The sequence below is a fragment of the Schistocerca serialis genome, chromosome 7 (genome assembly GCF_023864345.2).
Source record: "Schistocerca serialis cubense isolate TAMUIC-IGC-003099 chromosome 7, iqSchSeri2.2, whole genome shotgun sequence".
Classification (NCBI taxonomy): domain Eukaryota; kingdom Metazoa; phylum Arthropoda; class Insecta; order Orthoptera; family Acrididae; genus Schistocerca; species Schistocerca serialis.
This window is the reverse complement of record NC_064644.1, coordinates 211006086-211020547: the sequence shown is the minus strand read 5'-3', so window position 1 is coordinate 211020547 and position 14462 is coordinate 211006086. Positions and strand designations below refer to the sequence as shown.

At 39.0% G+C, this 14462-nt stretch overlaps 1 protein-coding gene across 1 annotated transcript in view; it reads left to right on the top strand.

Annotated features, from left to right (window-relative positions):
• Positions 1-14462, top strand: part of LOC126412981 (protein mesh) — a 224522-nt gene that overhangs the window by 69783 nt on the left and 140277 nt on the right. The window contains exon 8 of the mRNA XM_050082873.1: positions 6254-6447. Within this exon, the coding sequence (XP_049938830.1) occupies positions 6254-6447 (194 nt within the window). The remainder of the gene's footprint in view (positions 1-6253; positions 6448-14462) is intronic.

The window sequence follows — 14462 nt, the reverse complement described above, 5'->3', positions numbered from 1 at the left end:
TTCTCCTGGATTCAGATTGCATCGCCGATAGTGACTTGATCTCCATAATAATATCCAGAAGTGGGCTCATTTCTCCTTCGGTTGGCTCGCTCAATAAAATAAATTAATTTGAAGTAGCAAGTGCTGTTTTCGTGGGCGACTTGTTGCTAAGTGTGACGGAGTGACGCGAAAGATAATCTCTACAATAATGTCATAGCTTCCCGAAATACATCACAAAGTAGTTTCTCTCTACGCAATACCAAGAACTTTCATTAGAATAAGGCATCTGAACATACAACCTAAAACATAAAACACAAAATAAAAAAAAAAGAAATGCTGCGAAGAAAGATCTCTAGTTGGTTGCTTCGTGATCTTTATGAGCTACGGTGAATATTTATGAAAGTAGAAAGGTGTCCTAGCTCCTAATATTAAGTCTTTGAAGGTGGCTATTATTATAACATACAAGTGTTTATTTAATAATTATAGATTTAAGCTATGCTTAATAATGTGCATCGGCACTTTACAGCATAAGGTTCCTACCGCTGGTGTTAAAACAGACAGTATTCCCACGCCGACAAGCGTGAGCAACGAACAGTATTCCCCTAGTTGGCTTGGTAGTGTATTGTTGTGCGCTAGTTTAACATTTACAGTGCTTGCAGCAGTGATTTTGTTAAATTTTATCTTATTACTTTCTTTGTACTCACGGGAAATACAAGTCCACACTAAACAGTAAGAGGCTTTACGAATCGCCGTTCATTATAAGACACCGTGTGAATGCTGAGTGTACAGTTTGCTGTGCGAAATTTATTCTTGGACACGGAGGACGCATCGAGCAAATAACTTACGTGAAATCTACCGAACATCAAATTGCGCTTCAGTCAACTCTCAAAGTAGAAAAACTGATAATCAGTTAGCAGTGAAAGTAGTGTAAGGCATGGATAATCAACTTTCGGCGCAAAAAGCCACATTTGCATGCCACACTGTGATACACAATCAGAGCTTCAAGTCCGTGGTGTGCACCACTGACATAATTAAAGCACTGTTCAACAAGAAGTTCTTGTGCTCGCAATTAAAACCAGATCATTTATGACAAACGTATTACGCTGTTTGCTATGAACAAATAATGAGAGAAGAACAGATTATGCCAGAGACGATAGATTTTTCCAACCCGCGGATTTCAAGCTTGGTTCCTTTAGTGGTTGGGTTTTGACGTCCAGATAAAGACAGCATACCGAGAATGTTGGAGTTTGTGAACTTTGGTTTTGAAAATACGGAGCATTTGCCCTCGACTGTCTGTAGAGGTGATCCAAAAGTTCGATCTTAAGAGAAAGATTATTGCTATTTCTGCTGACGCTACAAATACCAATTATGGAGGAAAGAAAAAGAAAGACAAAAACGATCTTAAAAGAGTGAAAATAATTTAATATATGTAAGATGTTCTGTTTGTAAGGGCTACAGTACTGTCCAAACTGGCGCATACGGTTTAATCTGTTCACTTACAGCCACAGCCACCTATATTAATACAGTATATGTAACAAAATCTCACAATATATATCCTTTTAGGGTCAAGAAGAATATGCAATACCGGTATTTTAATAACCAGCGGCGTAATGGTTATGGCTGTTGTGACGTCACGCCTTGCCTCACATTGTGAATTACATTTCCTCCTGGTGCTTTTTATAATATTTTCGTCGGTTACAACGGAAATTATATTTTAAATTACTGCTGAGTATTAAAAAGAAAATACTGTTTGTTGCATTTCTAATTTTGTATGTTCTATTTATCACTTTTTTGTTATTTGCGATAAATATTTCTTTTTCACACATTACTGTTTAGCGTGGTACCCACTATAGCGTTGGTCGTTCCTTTCACGATACTGTGTTTGCATTCTGATAAACAATTAAATTTATTCTTGTGATGATCAGTTATCTGATTTACCAGCTACTGAAAGTCATTGTTTGTTAAACAGTAAAATTCTACTAACTGTCCTTTAACAAGTGTCTTATTACAATAGAGATTTTTTCTGAAATTCGTTTCAAACATTCTGTGCATTGAATAAGGAAAGGTAACCCAAATCTAACTGAAGTTGCAGACAAAATAAATATGTTGCTCAACAAATCATAAGCCGGAAAATCCTTCTACTTTTTGACATCTATAGTAAAACAGCAGTTACAAGAGTTAGGAAGTGATGGTCTAGTGACACATGAGCAATTTAATGATACCATCACAGCTTTCTGTAATATCTACATTGAGTATAGTCATGAATGGTACGAACCATTTATGGACCCTCATCAGCCAATAAAATGGATCACCCTAAATAAAACCATCAGCAAGATTAGAGTTCAATAATTGTGTAGTTTTGTAAAATCTAGTGTCATGAACTTTATTGAGGATGAGAAAGAACTGTTTGATGGAAACTGTTTTGTAAGTAGTTAGGTCTACATACAGTAGAAGTAAGGGACTCAAATTTGAAATTAATGTGTCAATGAAAATGGCAGGAAATATTTATTCATTTTCACAGGGAGTGAGTATATCCAAAACATTTTAGAAGCTTCGTTGAATTTTCATCAGCTATTCCAGGTCTAATGTGTTTATCGAAAGAATGTTTTCAGTAATTAAAGCTTTGTAAGAGTTAAAAAAAACTATAAAAACCACATATGTTAGTTTCTCTTGTACAGGCTTCTACGATTTGAAACTTAGTGCAAACACACATTTGGAGCGAATACACGCCACTAAAAATACTACTCATGTACCACTGAGTCTGTACAATCATCCTCAATGTGAAATATATGAAATCTGTTTTCATATATATACATCCAAATTGTATGTGAAACATTGCTTTACCTCTCATCAATGGTATGGTAAATTACGTGAAAATAAATTAAGCCTATATTGTTGGTAGTTCTATGGTTTGCTGATTTTTGTTTGTTATTTTAAAAATATCATGAATTTGGTTAATAATAATATGGGGCTCCAGCCATGACAAAACTATTCTGCCAGGTGTGCAAGATAAACGAGACTGGCAAAATATGCTCAGACTTTAAAAGTATAATGTAATAATTCCAATTCCAAAGAAGGCAGGTGCCAACAGACACAAATTATTTGCAGAACAATGGAAAAACTGACAGAAACCAACATTGGGGAAGATCAGTTTGGTTTCTGGAGAAATTTAGCAACACAAGAGGCAATACTGCCCTTACAACTTATTGTAGAAGATAATTTGAAGAAAGGCAGACTACATTTATAACGACATCTTGGGTTGTCGGGTGTTCTGCCGGATATCAGCGTCGTACTTGCACGATATTTCGGTCACGTAGCTCGAGACCTTCATCAGGTGCGACCTGAGACTGCTCCTCGAGTGGACCTGGTCCAGTATTTATGCCTATGGACTTCCCCCTCCACCAACGGCTGCAGGCGCTTCCTCTGTGGTCCGCGCCCATTCCCTGTGACCTGCTGGAGCGTTGCTGCTCCGTTTTCCGTCCGCTGCGGTTCTAGGTGTTCCCTCTGCGGTCCGCGCCCACCAAACCCGCTCCTGGGGGTTTCATCTACGGTCTGGGGTACCAGGCGTTCCCCCTGCGGTCCGCGCCCGCTCACCACGACCTGTTGGAGCGTTGCCGCTCCGTTTTTCATCTGCTGCGGCTCTGGATGTTCCCTCTGCGGTCCGCGCCCACCAGTCCCACTTCTGGGTGTTCCATCTTCGGTCTGGTGCTCCTGGGAGTCCGTCAGGGGCTCGTTTACCATCTCCATGTCTCTGGTTCTTCTGTTTGTGTAGTGTTGCAGCTGGCCCCGTTGCTCCTTTAACAATTCCAGAGCCGGATCCCAGGCTCTGCTTAGCTGGTACCCTGTGTCACGATTCATAAGATCGTCAGCCATTTTAATCTCAATCGATTCTCTTATGACACTGTCCCAAAATCTGGGTGTTTGTGCTAGAATCTTGGTGTCCTCATACTTCATGGCATGATCTAGCTCTAGACAGTGTTCAGCAATGGCTGACTTAGTCACCTGTCTTAATCTAGTGTGCCTCTGATGTTCTTTGCACCTGATCTCCACAGTTCTTGTCGTCTGGCCAATGTAGGACATGCCACATTGACAAGGTATATTGTAAATCCCTGGTTTTCGTAACCCCAGGTCGTCTTTGACACTCCCCAGCAGTCCCCCGATCTTGTTGGATGGACAGAAAACACACTTGATATTGTGTTTACGCAGGATCCTACTGATTCTGGCAGAAATAGAGCCAGCATAGGGCAGATATGCCACCTTCCTTGCTTCATCTTGGTCTTCTTGAGGAACCTGTGGTATAGTGGCTGGTCGGAGTGCCCTCTCAATCTGTCTGTCCATGTATCCATTCTTGGAGAAAACTGTTTTGAGACGTTCTATCTCTATGGGTAGATTCTCTTGGTCTGATAGGGCACGTGCTCTGTGGACCAAAGTCTTCAGAACCCCATTCTTCTGTGCAGGGTGGTGACAACTGCTGGCCTGCACAGAAGAATGGGGTTCTGAAGACTTTGGTCCACAGAGCACGTGCCCTATCAGACCAAGAGAATCTACCCATAGAGATAGAACGTCTCAAAACAGTTTTCTCCAAGAATGGATACATGGACAGACAGATTGAGAGGGCACTCCGACCAGCCACTATACCACAGGTTCCTCAAGAAGACCAAGATGAAGCAAGGAAGGTGGCATATCTGCCCTATGCTGGCTCTATTTCTGCCAGAATCAGTAGGATCCTGCGTAAACACAATATCAAGTGTGTTTTCTGTCCATCCAACAAGATCGGGGGACTGCTGGGGAGTGTCAAAGACGACCTGGGGTTACGAAAACCAGGGATTTACAATATACCTTGTCAATGTGGCATGTCCTACATTGGCCAGACGACAAGAACTGTGGAGATCAGGTGCAAAGAACATCAGAGGCACACTAGATTAAGACAGGTGACTAAGTCAGCCATTGCTGAACACTGTCTAGAGCTAGATCATGCCATGAAGTATGAGGACACCAAGATTCTAGCACAAACACCCAGATTTTGGGACAGTGTCATAAGAGAATCGATTGAGATTAAAATGGCTGACGATCTTATGAATCGTGACACAGGGTACCAGCTAAGCAGAGCCTGGGATCCGGCTCTGGAATTGTTAAAGGAGCAACGGGGCCAGCTGCAACACTACACAAACAGAAGAACCAGAGACATGGAGATGGTAAACGAGCCCCTGACGGACTCCCAGGAGCACCAGACCGAAGATGGAACACCCAGAAGTGGGACTGGTGGGCGCGGACCGCAGAGGGAACATCCAGAGCCGCAGCAGATGAAAAACGGAGCGGCAACGCTCCAACAGGTCGTGGTGAGCGGGCGCGGACCGCAGGGGGAACGCCTGGTACCCCAGACCGTAGATGAAACCCCCAGGAGCGGGTTTGGTGGGCGCGGACCGCAGAGGGAACACCTAGAACCGCAGCGGACGGAAAACGGAGCAGCAACGCTCCAGCAGGTCACAGGGAATGGGCGCGGACCACAGAGGAAGCGCCTGCAGCCGTTGGTGGAGGGGGAAGTCCATAGGCATAAATACTGGACCAGGTCCACTCGAGGAGCAGTCTCAGGTCGCACCTGATGAAGGTCTCGAGCTACGTGACCGAAATATCGTGCAAGTACGACGCTGATATCCGGCAGAACACCCGACAACCCAAGATGTCATTAGATCGCCGGGAAAGCCTGAAGAGTTACATTTATAACATTTGTAGATTTTGAGAATACTTTTTACAATACCGGCTAGATATGCTCTTTGAAATTCAGAAAGTAACAGGGATAGCATACAGTGATGAAGGATTATCAACTATTTGTACAGAAACCAGACTGCAGTTATCAGGGGCATAAAAGGGAAGTAGTTGAAAAGGATGAATCTTCGACAATACCAGGCACTTGTGTCAGTGAAATATCAGAAGAATCATTAACCAAACTTTGGCCAAAGATCTGAGACAAAATCCAGTAGCAAATAAGTCAGCAGTAATAGTTACACTCTGTACTCTATGTCTCAGTAAGAAGACTAGTCTGAAATATGTGTTGCTCTGATACCATTAACTTCACATTGTTCTCTTCCCTTTCTACTACACTATATTTCTGGGTGACATTTGTTGACTGATTTTCACATATAACTAAAGTATGCAATACATTTCTTGTTTTCCCAACAACTTGCTGCTAAGTAGTTTTTGATTACTAAGGAAGAAGCAGGTCTACTGGGAATGACTACCATTTTATGTGACAATATACTGTTCTTCCTTCTAGAAACTCCTGCAACTGCAGAAGAAAAAATTACATTTGACACAAATGATGTCCATCTAAAGAGCCCAGCAGAGATACTAATTAAGTGGGACAGTGCAAACTTGACAAGTAATTCAGCAGCACAACTGACAATATCTCTTTGGGGCTACCGAGAGTCCCGTAAGATGCCTGAGTTAGTGTATATTGATATACTGGAGGTAAGATCTTTCAATGCTATGTGATTGTATATTAAATCAGATATATGACATAGTCAACTAATAGTAATTTAGCAACTAGTAGTAGTTTCTAATTTGGTCTTACAACAGTTACAGTATTACATATAGCTTATGAACATTCACTACCATGTTTGGTGCAGCACAGTAACTGGAATAGTACTGTATAATTAATGTTGAAAAACAATCAGTCTTTTGTGATGTAGCCTATTCGACTAATGGAACACAGGAAAGTTATAAATTTGTTATCCTGCTCTTCAGTTAAACACCAACTGAATATTTCTCTCACAATTTGTGCAGCAAATGTTATGACAGAACAGTAAAAATTGCACTTTCATCACACAGTTATAGTTATATGTTTCATAGGCCATATTCCTGTAAACTTTATGATGTAACATTCAATATTTGTATGACATAGACTCACATTAGAACAAGATATGAAATTTCTTCTTTTCATAATTCACAAACATAGTCAAAGACAGATAACTTTAAGAGCAGTAGGATTTATTTCCATCTACCATATTCATCTGGCTTTCATATAAGCTGGAAATTTTGCTAGCGTTATGAGAAATCCGTTAATGAGCTGGGGTATGCACACACACAAAATGAAACACTTTCATCTAAATCCTATATAGCCTATTTGTCATAAAAATAGGTGGAATTGCAACGTTAACATAGTGCTGCTTGTAAACTCCTCTCATATATAAAAAGTATTAGATTGCTGACTAGCTTTTCTGACAACAATGACAGTACATCTGGTTACATGTCAGTGCTTTTAGTTATATGATCAAATGAATACATTCAATTGAAGAATTTGAATTCTGTTACTAATCTGGTTGGTCGTCAATTTCCTTCTGCTTCCTCCAGCTGTTTTCAAGAGTTGGCCAATGGGTTGTTTAGTTATTAAACTGGTCGCAAGATGTTTTCTATTTGTTCATTTCCAAAAGCCATATTATCTGCTTATTACTGATGTACATCTGTAACAATTTATAAAAACTCAGTTTGTTGTGCAACATTGCCAAGTGTCAAAGTGTAACAAGCATCACCGATGTCTCTCTGGCCGACTGACAAAGCACTTTTCCTTTCCTTGTACACAAAAATAGATGCTTTCTGACATGCAGGTAATGCCACATTTACAAGTCAATTCAACAATTTTGTTTTAATAACTTTGATTCTTTGAATTATATAATTGTTTGGTTTGTAGTATTTAGTTTTTATAATAAAGCAGATAACTGAAAACATAAGAAGAACTGACATTAGAAGAACTGACATAAGAAGAATTGACATAAGAAGAATTGACATTATGTCTTTAATTAAGCTAGCCAAATCTGGTCATAACTCATTATTTGAATCTATGTGTAATAGATGTGATTTAGAAGTGAATATGCAGTTGTGCAAAAAATGCCCTTGTTTGTGTGCACTAATAACCGTTTAAATAAAGTTATAACTCGTTCTACTTTTCCTCTGAGCATAAATATGAAAAAAGTAGAAAAATTATCTTACAAGGATATGGCATTTTTCTATTACGTGATAAAATTGGTTTAAGTATGGTGTGGATTATATCTCCTTGCACTGCCAAAGTTGTTGGTGTTTTTATACCTGATTTGGTTGAAAATTGGAAATGTAGTCATAATGTGAAGAAAATAGTGGAGTATCGATCTCTTTGTTAATGGTAAAAGAAGGTGTTCTGAGGTTTGTTTCATATGCTGTAGTGAATGGCATATTTACTGCATCATGTTGGGTCAGGAAAATTCCCTGGCCATCTTGGAACCTTTTGAGCACCTTATAACAGAACTGCCTCTGTTTGCACTATATTGTCACTTGGAATGCATCACTGTTTCCCATTTCAGCCTGTGCTTTGTAATGGTACCCATACCACAATAAGTCCACCTCCATAGTTCAGAAGTTAATATGTATGGTTGCTATGCAGAGGACCTGCATTCAATTCCTTGAACTTGATTGGAGGAAATGGGATGCCCTCAGCCTCATGATGGCAGTTGAGGAGCCACTCGACTGAGAAATAGTGGCTTCAGGAACAAGAAAGACAACAATGGCTGAGGAGTTAGTGTGCTGATACTTCTACTAGAAAAAAAAGAAAGATTGTGAAACATGTGGTGATTTTAACATTGATATGGGAAGAGAGACACAGAGAAAGCAAAAATTTGAGGAGCTTCTACTACAGTACAACATTAAGGCAACTGTTATGGAACCAACAAGAGTGACTTTGGAAACTGAGTCAATTATTGACATTATTATCACTGATATAGATAGCAATGCACATACAACAAAGGTTCTACAAACAGGAATTTCTGATCATTTTGGACAGCTTTGTGAAGCATATGGAAATCTTAACTCACAAAAGGAAGACAGAAGTGTAGAAAGAGATGTTAGACTTATCAGCCAACAAAATATCAACATCTTCAAAGTGATGTTAACAGAAGAACAGTGGATGGACACACTTCAAGCCCAGGGAACAGATGAAAAATATAATGCTTTCCAAGACAGATAGTATAACACATTATTTCAGTTTAGCATTTCCAAAAACCAAGAGGAAAAGAAAAAATCTTTAAAATAAGCAGTGGACCATGAAGGAAGTAATAGAACAGAGAGCTACCTAAATAGAAATGAAACAGAGAGAAAATATTGAAACCTACAGGCAGCACCAGAAGAAATACAGGCAGTTGCTAAGACAAGAAAAATCAAAATCAGTTAATGAGTTTATTTCAAAATCAACAAATAAAATGAGAGCAGCTTGGAATGTAATTAACTCTGAGATGGGCAAGAAAAAATACTCACAGAAAACAAACAAAATAGAAACTATGACTGTAAATAACAAAATCATCACAGATAATACAAAAATTGCCAACATCCTGAATAATAACTACACAGATGCAATAGAAAAACTAAAGCATGGATAAATAGCCAAGGAACTCACCAAACTATTGTGACAGATAAACCAAGCCACTCATTGTTCCTGAAACCAGTGTCTGAAAAGGAACTGACAAATGTTATTAAAAAGCTAAAAGCAAAAAAGTCTGCTGGACATGATGAAGTGACAAACTACCTAATCAAGCAGGTGGCAGCAGAAATAATTATGCCACAACTGGATATTGCCAACTGCTCTTTCCAAGAAGGAGTATTTCCAGATAAACTCAAATTAGTTAAAGTAGTCCCTGTATACAAAAAGGGAGAGCACGATGACCCTAACAACTACAGGCCAGTATCTTTAGTATCAGGCTTCTCCAAAGTATTAGAAATTCTCATGTTAAACAGAATAACTGCTTATTTGGAAAAACATAATGTAATAACTCCAGCACAGCATGGGTATCAGAAAGGGAAATCAATGGAAAGAGCAACTGAATCATTAACAGGCCTTGGACAACAAGTTGGCAGTGTCTGGAGTTTTTCTTGTTCTATCCAAGGCATTTGACACAGTTGATCATGCAGACCTAGTAAAGAAACTTGAGAGTAATGGTATTCGTGGACATGCAGCAAACTGGATAACATCATATCTAAGTAACAGGAGGCAATATGTAGTCATAAATAACTTATACAGATCAGAAGTTAGAAGCATTACGTATGTTGTACCTCAAGGATCTGTAATGGGACATATTCTCTTCAATTTATTTGCGAATAATATACAAACATGTGAAAATGAAATCAAAATACTTTATGCAGATGATATGACTGAGCTAAATGTTTCCAACAATTTGGAGGCACTTGAACAAAATACATTATATTAGTCAGTAGTACAGCACAATGGCTCTCTAAAAATGAATTAATTATTAATCTGAAAAGAAAGACCTATGTACATGGTCCTCAAAAATAAACATAGAGAAGAACATATGGATGTTTTCTTATATGAAAAAGAACTGGAAGAAATAGCTTCAGTTAAGTTTTTGGGCATTACAATAGACAGTGAACTAAACTGGAAACAGCAGATAAACACTGTTTCCAGTAAGCTAAGCTCAGTGATATTTATAATGAAACAACTGGCTCGGTATACTCACCGAGACCTGTTGTGCATTGCCTATCATGGACTTTTTGAAACATACATGCGGTATGGAATCACAGTATGGGGTAATATTCACATTACAGAAGCACGCCCTTGAATAATATTGAAAAAGAAGCAAAAAGAATCGTGTAAAAGTTGTTTCAAAGAACTAAACATTCTAATGTTTGCATTATTGTATATATGCAAGACCACTGTGAGTGCATTATGTGATCACACAAAACTGGAGACTAATTTTAATATTGTGTGACTACGACATCCGGTCGGGTAGACCGTTTGCCGAGTGCAAGTCTTTCAATTTGACGCCACTTGCGCATCGATGGGGATGAAATGATGATGATTAGGACAACACAACACCCAGTCCCTGAGTGGAGAAAATCTCTGACCCAGCCGGGAATTGAACCCGGGCCCTTAGGACTGACATTCTGTCTCGCTGACCACTCAGCTACCAGGGACGGACACTGGAGCGTAATGAGACTGTTCATGCACACAACACAAGGAACAGAAAACAACTGGGGTGCATTTCACATACACTTAAGATTTTTGAAATGAGTAATAGTAGTTTAAAGATTCATAACTCAAACAGTTCAGGCATAACCATTTGCTAAACATACATCACTAACTTTATGACAACTGTGCATAAACAGGATAACAGCAGCAAGCATCGCAAGTCTGACATCAATGTAGTGTTGCATGTTATTGTAATTGTTCATAACTAAACACCAAAATTGAAAGTTGAACTTTGTGAGACAGTTATTGGACAACGACAATACATAATTCATGGAATACAACATTTTGAAAACCAGTGCTAGAATACTGAGTAAATAAATTAGAATATCTGGAACAGGGCCTAAAGTGGTTTTGATTCCTTGACCCAGCACTAGGAAATATGAATTTGCTAATTGAAAACTTAGTTATTAGTGCAGCCTGTAATTTATTATCTAATGAATTAAATAAATTTCTGCTATGTGTGTAGATAGCCTTCTATGAATGTGGGTGTGTTTTCTACTTTAGAAGAAGTAATTTGTCTGGAAAATTAAATATTTTAGCGGTCTTTTTCATTTTATCTATCTGCAACTAAAAGCATCCTCTATGTAGTGAGTAGCATTATGTTTTTAAATAAATTAGTATAATTATAATATAATAATATGTAGTATAGTATATAATATAATAATAATAATAATAATAGAAGTAAATTAAAGTGTAACAGGAAATGATGCGAAACGATTCAAATTCTGTATATCTGACAGGAATCAGAGGGTGAATGGTAGACATCTTTTGAATTATCCATACATACTGTGACTGCCAGCTACCCAACTGCTACACCAGTATGGCATGGTCTAACCAACCGCAGTGGAGTTTGGCACAACCTATGGCCACTTGCTGGCCACCAAATTCCAGTGCCAATCCAGTGCAATCTATCTTTTCTGTGTGATCTTTTGCTGTGTTACCCGATGCACCCTCTAAACATTATTTCTGTACCAAAAAATCTGGTCTTTTCAGCTTAATGTCTGATATGTCCTGCATCACAGGTCTTTTAAGTGCCCATAGATTTCCCCTGCCACTATTGGTGTACTGTTTTCCTTGAAGTACAACACACAATTATGCTGTAGAGCACTACTGAGATCAGGCCACCCACTTCGAGGTTTGCCGATGACATTGTAATTCTGTCAAAGACAGCAAAGGACTTCGAAGGGCAGTTGAATGGAATGGATAGTGTCTTGAAAGGAGGATATAAGATGAACATCAACAAAAGCAAAATGAGGATAATGGAATGTAGTCGAATTAAGTCGGTTGATGCTGAGGAAATTAGATTAGGAAATGAGACAGTTAAAGTAGTAAAGGAGTTTTGCTATTTGGGGAGCAAAATAACTGATGATGGTTGAAGTAGAGAGGATATAAAATGTAGACTGGCAATGGCAAGGAAAGCGTTTCTGAAAAAGAGAAATTTGTTAACATTGAATATAGATTTAAGTGTCAGGAAGTCATTTCTGAAAGTATTTGTATGGAGCACAGCCATGTATGGAAGTGAAACACGGACGATAAGTAGTTTGGACGAGAAGAGAATAGAAGCTTTCGAAATGTGGTGCTACAGAAGAATGCTGATGATTAGATGGATAGATCATGTAACTAATTAGGAGGTATTGAATAGGATTGGGGAGAAGAGAAGTTTGTGGCACAACTTGACAAGAAGAAGGGATCGGTTGGTGGGACATGTTCTGAGGCATCAAGGGATGACCAATTTAGTACTAGAGGGCAGCGTGGAGGGTAAAAATCGTAGAGGGAGACCAAGAGATGAATACACTAAGCAGATTCAGAAGAATTTAGGTTGCAGGAGGTAATGGGAGATAAAGAAGCTTGCACAGGATAGAGTAGCATGGAGAGCTGCATCAAACCAGTCTCAGGACTGAAGACCACAACAACAACAAGCTGATAAGACAGATTTTTTGGTACAGAGTTGATGCTTAAGGCAAACAATCCTGTAGCAGAACTTCTGCAACTGAGCATTGTTATAGACATGAAAATCACTGCTTCAGGTGTAAGGTTTTTATTTTTTTAATATTATGACCAGTTGCAGGCTTACAAATTCCCATCATCAGGTCCAAACAAGTGAAGTGTGACAAAAATAATTTTTACGTACACATGTATGCATAAAACAGTGAAAACTAATGCAGACATCATATATACAATTCTAACACCGCTTGAGCTAATACTTAAAAAAAAAAAGGGAGAGAGGAACAAGTCACAGTACCTTGGTGACAACTAAAATAAAACAAAGAAACTGGTCAGGTGAAGAAGCATGGTATAAGATAAGAATTAGAACACCTAGGTCATGTGCTGTGACCCCAAGTGCCATGAGACTGGGTAGAGCAAAGGCGACCACTGCAAGTGAGTGTTGAGCACAGAGAGTCGCACACAAATGAGGGAGCTAAATTGGTAAACTTTGGTGTTACGATACTATGGCCCTCTGTTAGGATGACTGAAAGTGAATGACATGAGGCTGATGAGCCCAGCTTTTCACATTTAAACTGAGATTTTTAAATGCAGGATCAGAGGCAAAATATTATAAAGTGATGTAAATGTCATGAAAGGAGCAGAGAAAAGCATAATAAGACAAATTTAATGGCTTACTGAAGACATTAAAATAAGAAAACAAAATGAGTAAGTAATAAATTCACTAAATAAAAAAAGCTGGTAGCTTAAAGAGACCTGTGCAGAATAAAAACTAAATGAACATTAAGTTTTTTCCTGCAGGTGATAGGCAGCTGCAGTTTAGTGCTATACGTTTAGCAAAGTTCCAGTAGTATGCCATAATCAATTTTCTTGACGAGTAGTTTCACATTAGTTTTTGCTGGTTTAGATACAGCGTCTCAATTATTGAACTATACAAAATAAAATCATTATAACTTCTGAACAGTTTGTGTTAGGACATCAAACTGCACTGTTCGCCATGGGGCATGATAGGAATGCACATGCCCTCAAACCTTCTTGCTGTTTTCCATTTGCATGAAAAAAGCAAAACTGGTGCATTTTGAGGACTGAGAATCCACATTTCATTACCGAGAATCCTCTTCACCCTCCTTGAGTGTTTGTGTGGCGTGCAATACCGAGTCACAGAATAATCGGCATGATGGCATGGTGTCTACCGAATGGTATGCGAAGGTTTCAGAAGATGATTTCATCCCCATTATCCAAAGAACCCTGATTTTGGTAAGATGTGGTTCATGCAAGATGGAGCTCGACACCATGGAAGCAGGAGAGTGTTTGATGTCCTGGAGGAGCACTTTGGGGACCGCATTCTGGCTCTGGGGTACCCAGAGGCCACTGGCATGGGCCTTGATTGGCCACCATATTCTCTGTATATGAACACATGTGACTCCTTTTTGTGGGGCTTTATGAAAGACAAGTTGTGCAGCAATAACCCTAAAACCATTGCTGAGCTGAAAACACCAATTCAGGAGGTGATCGACAGCACATATGTTCCAAC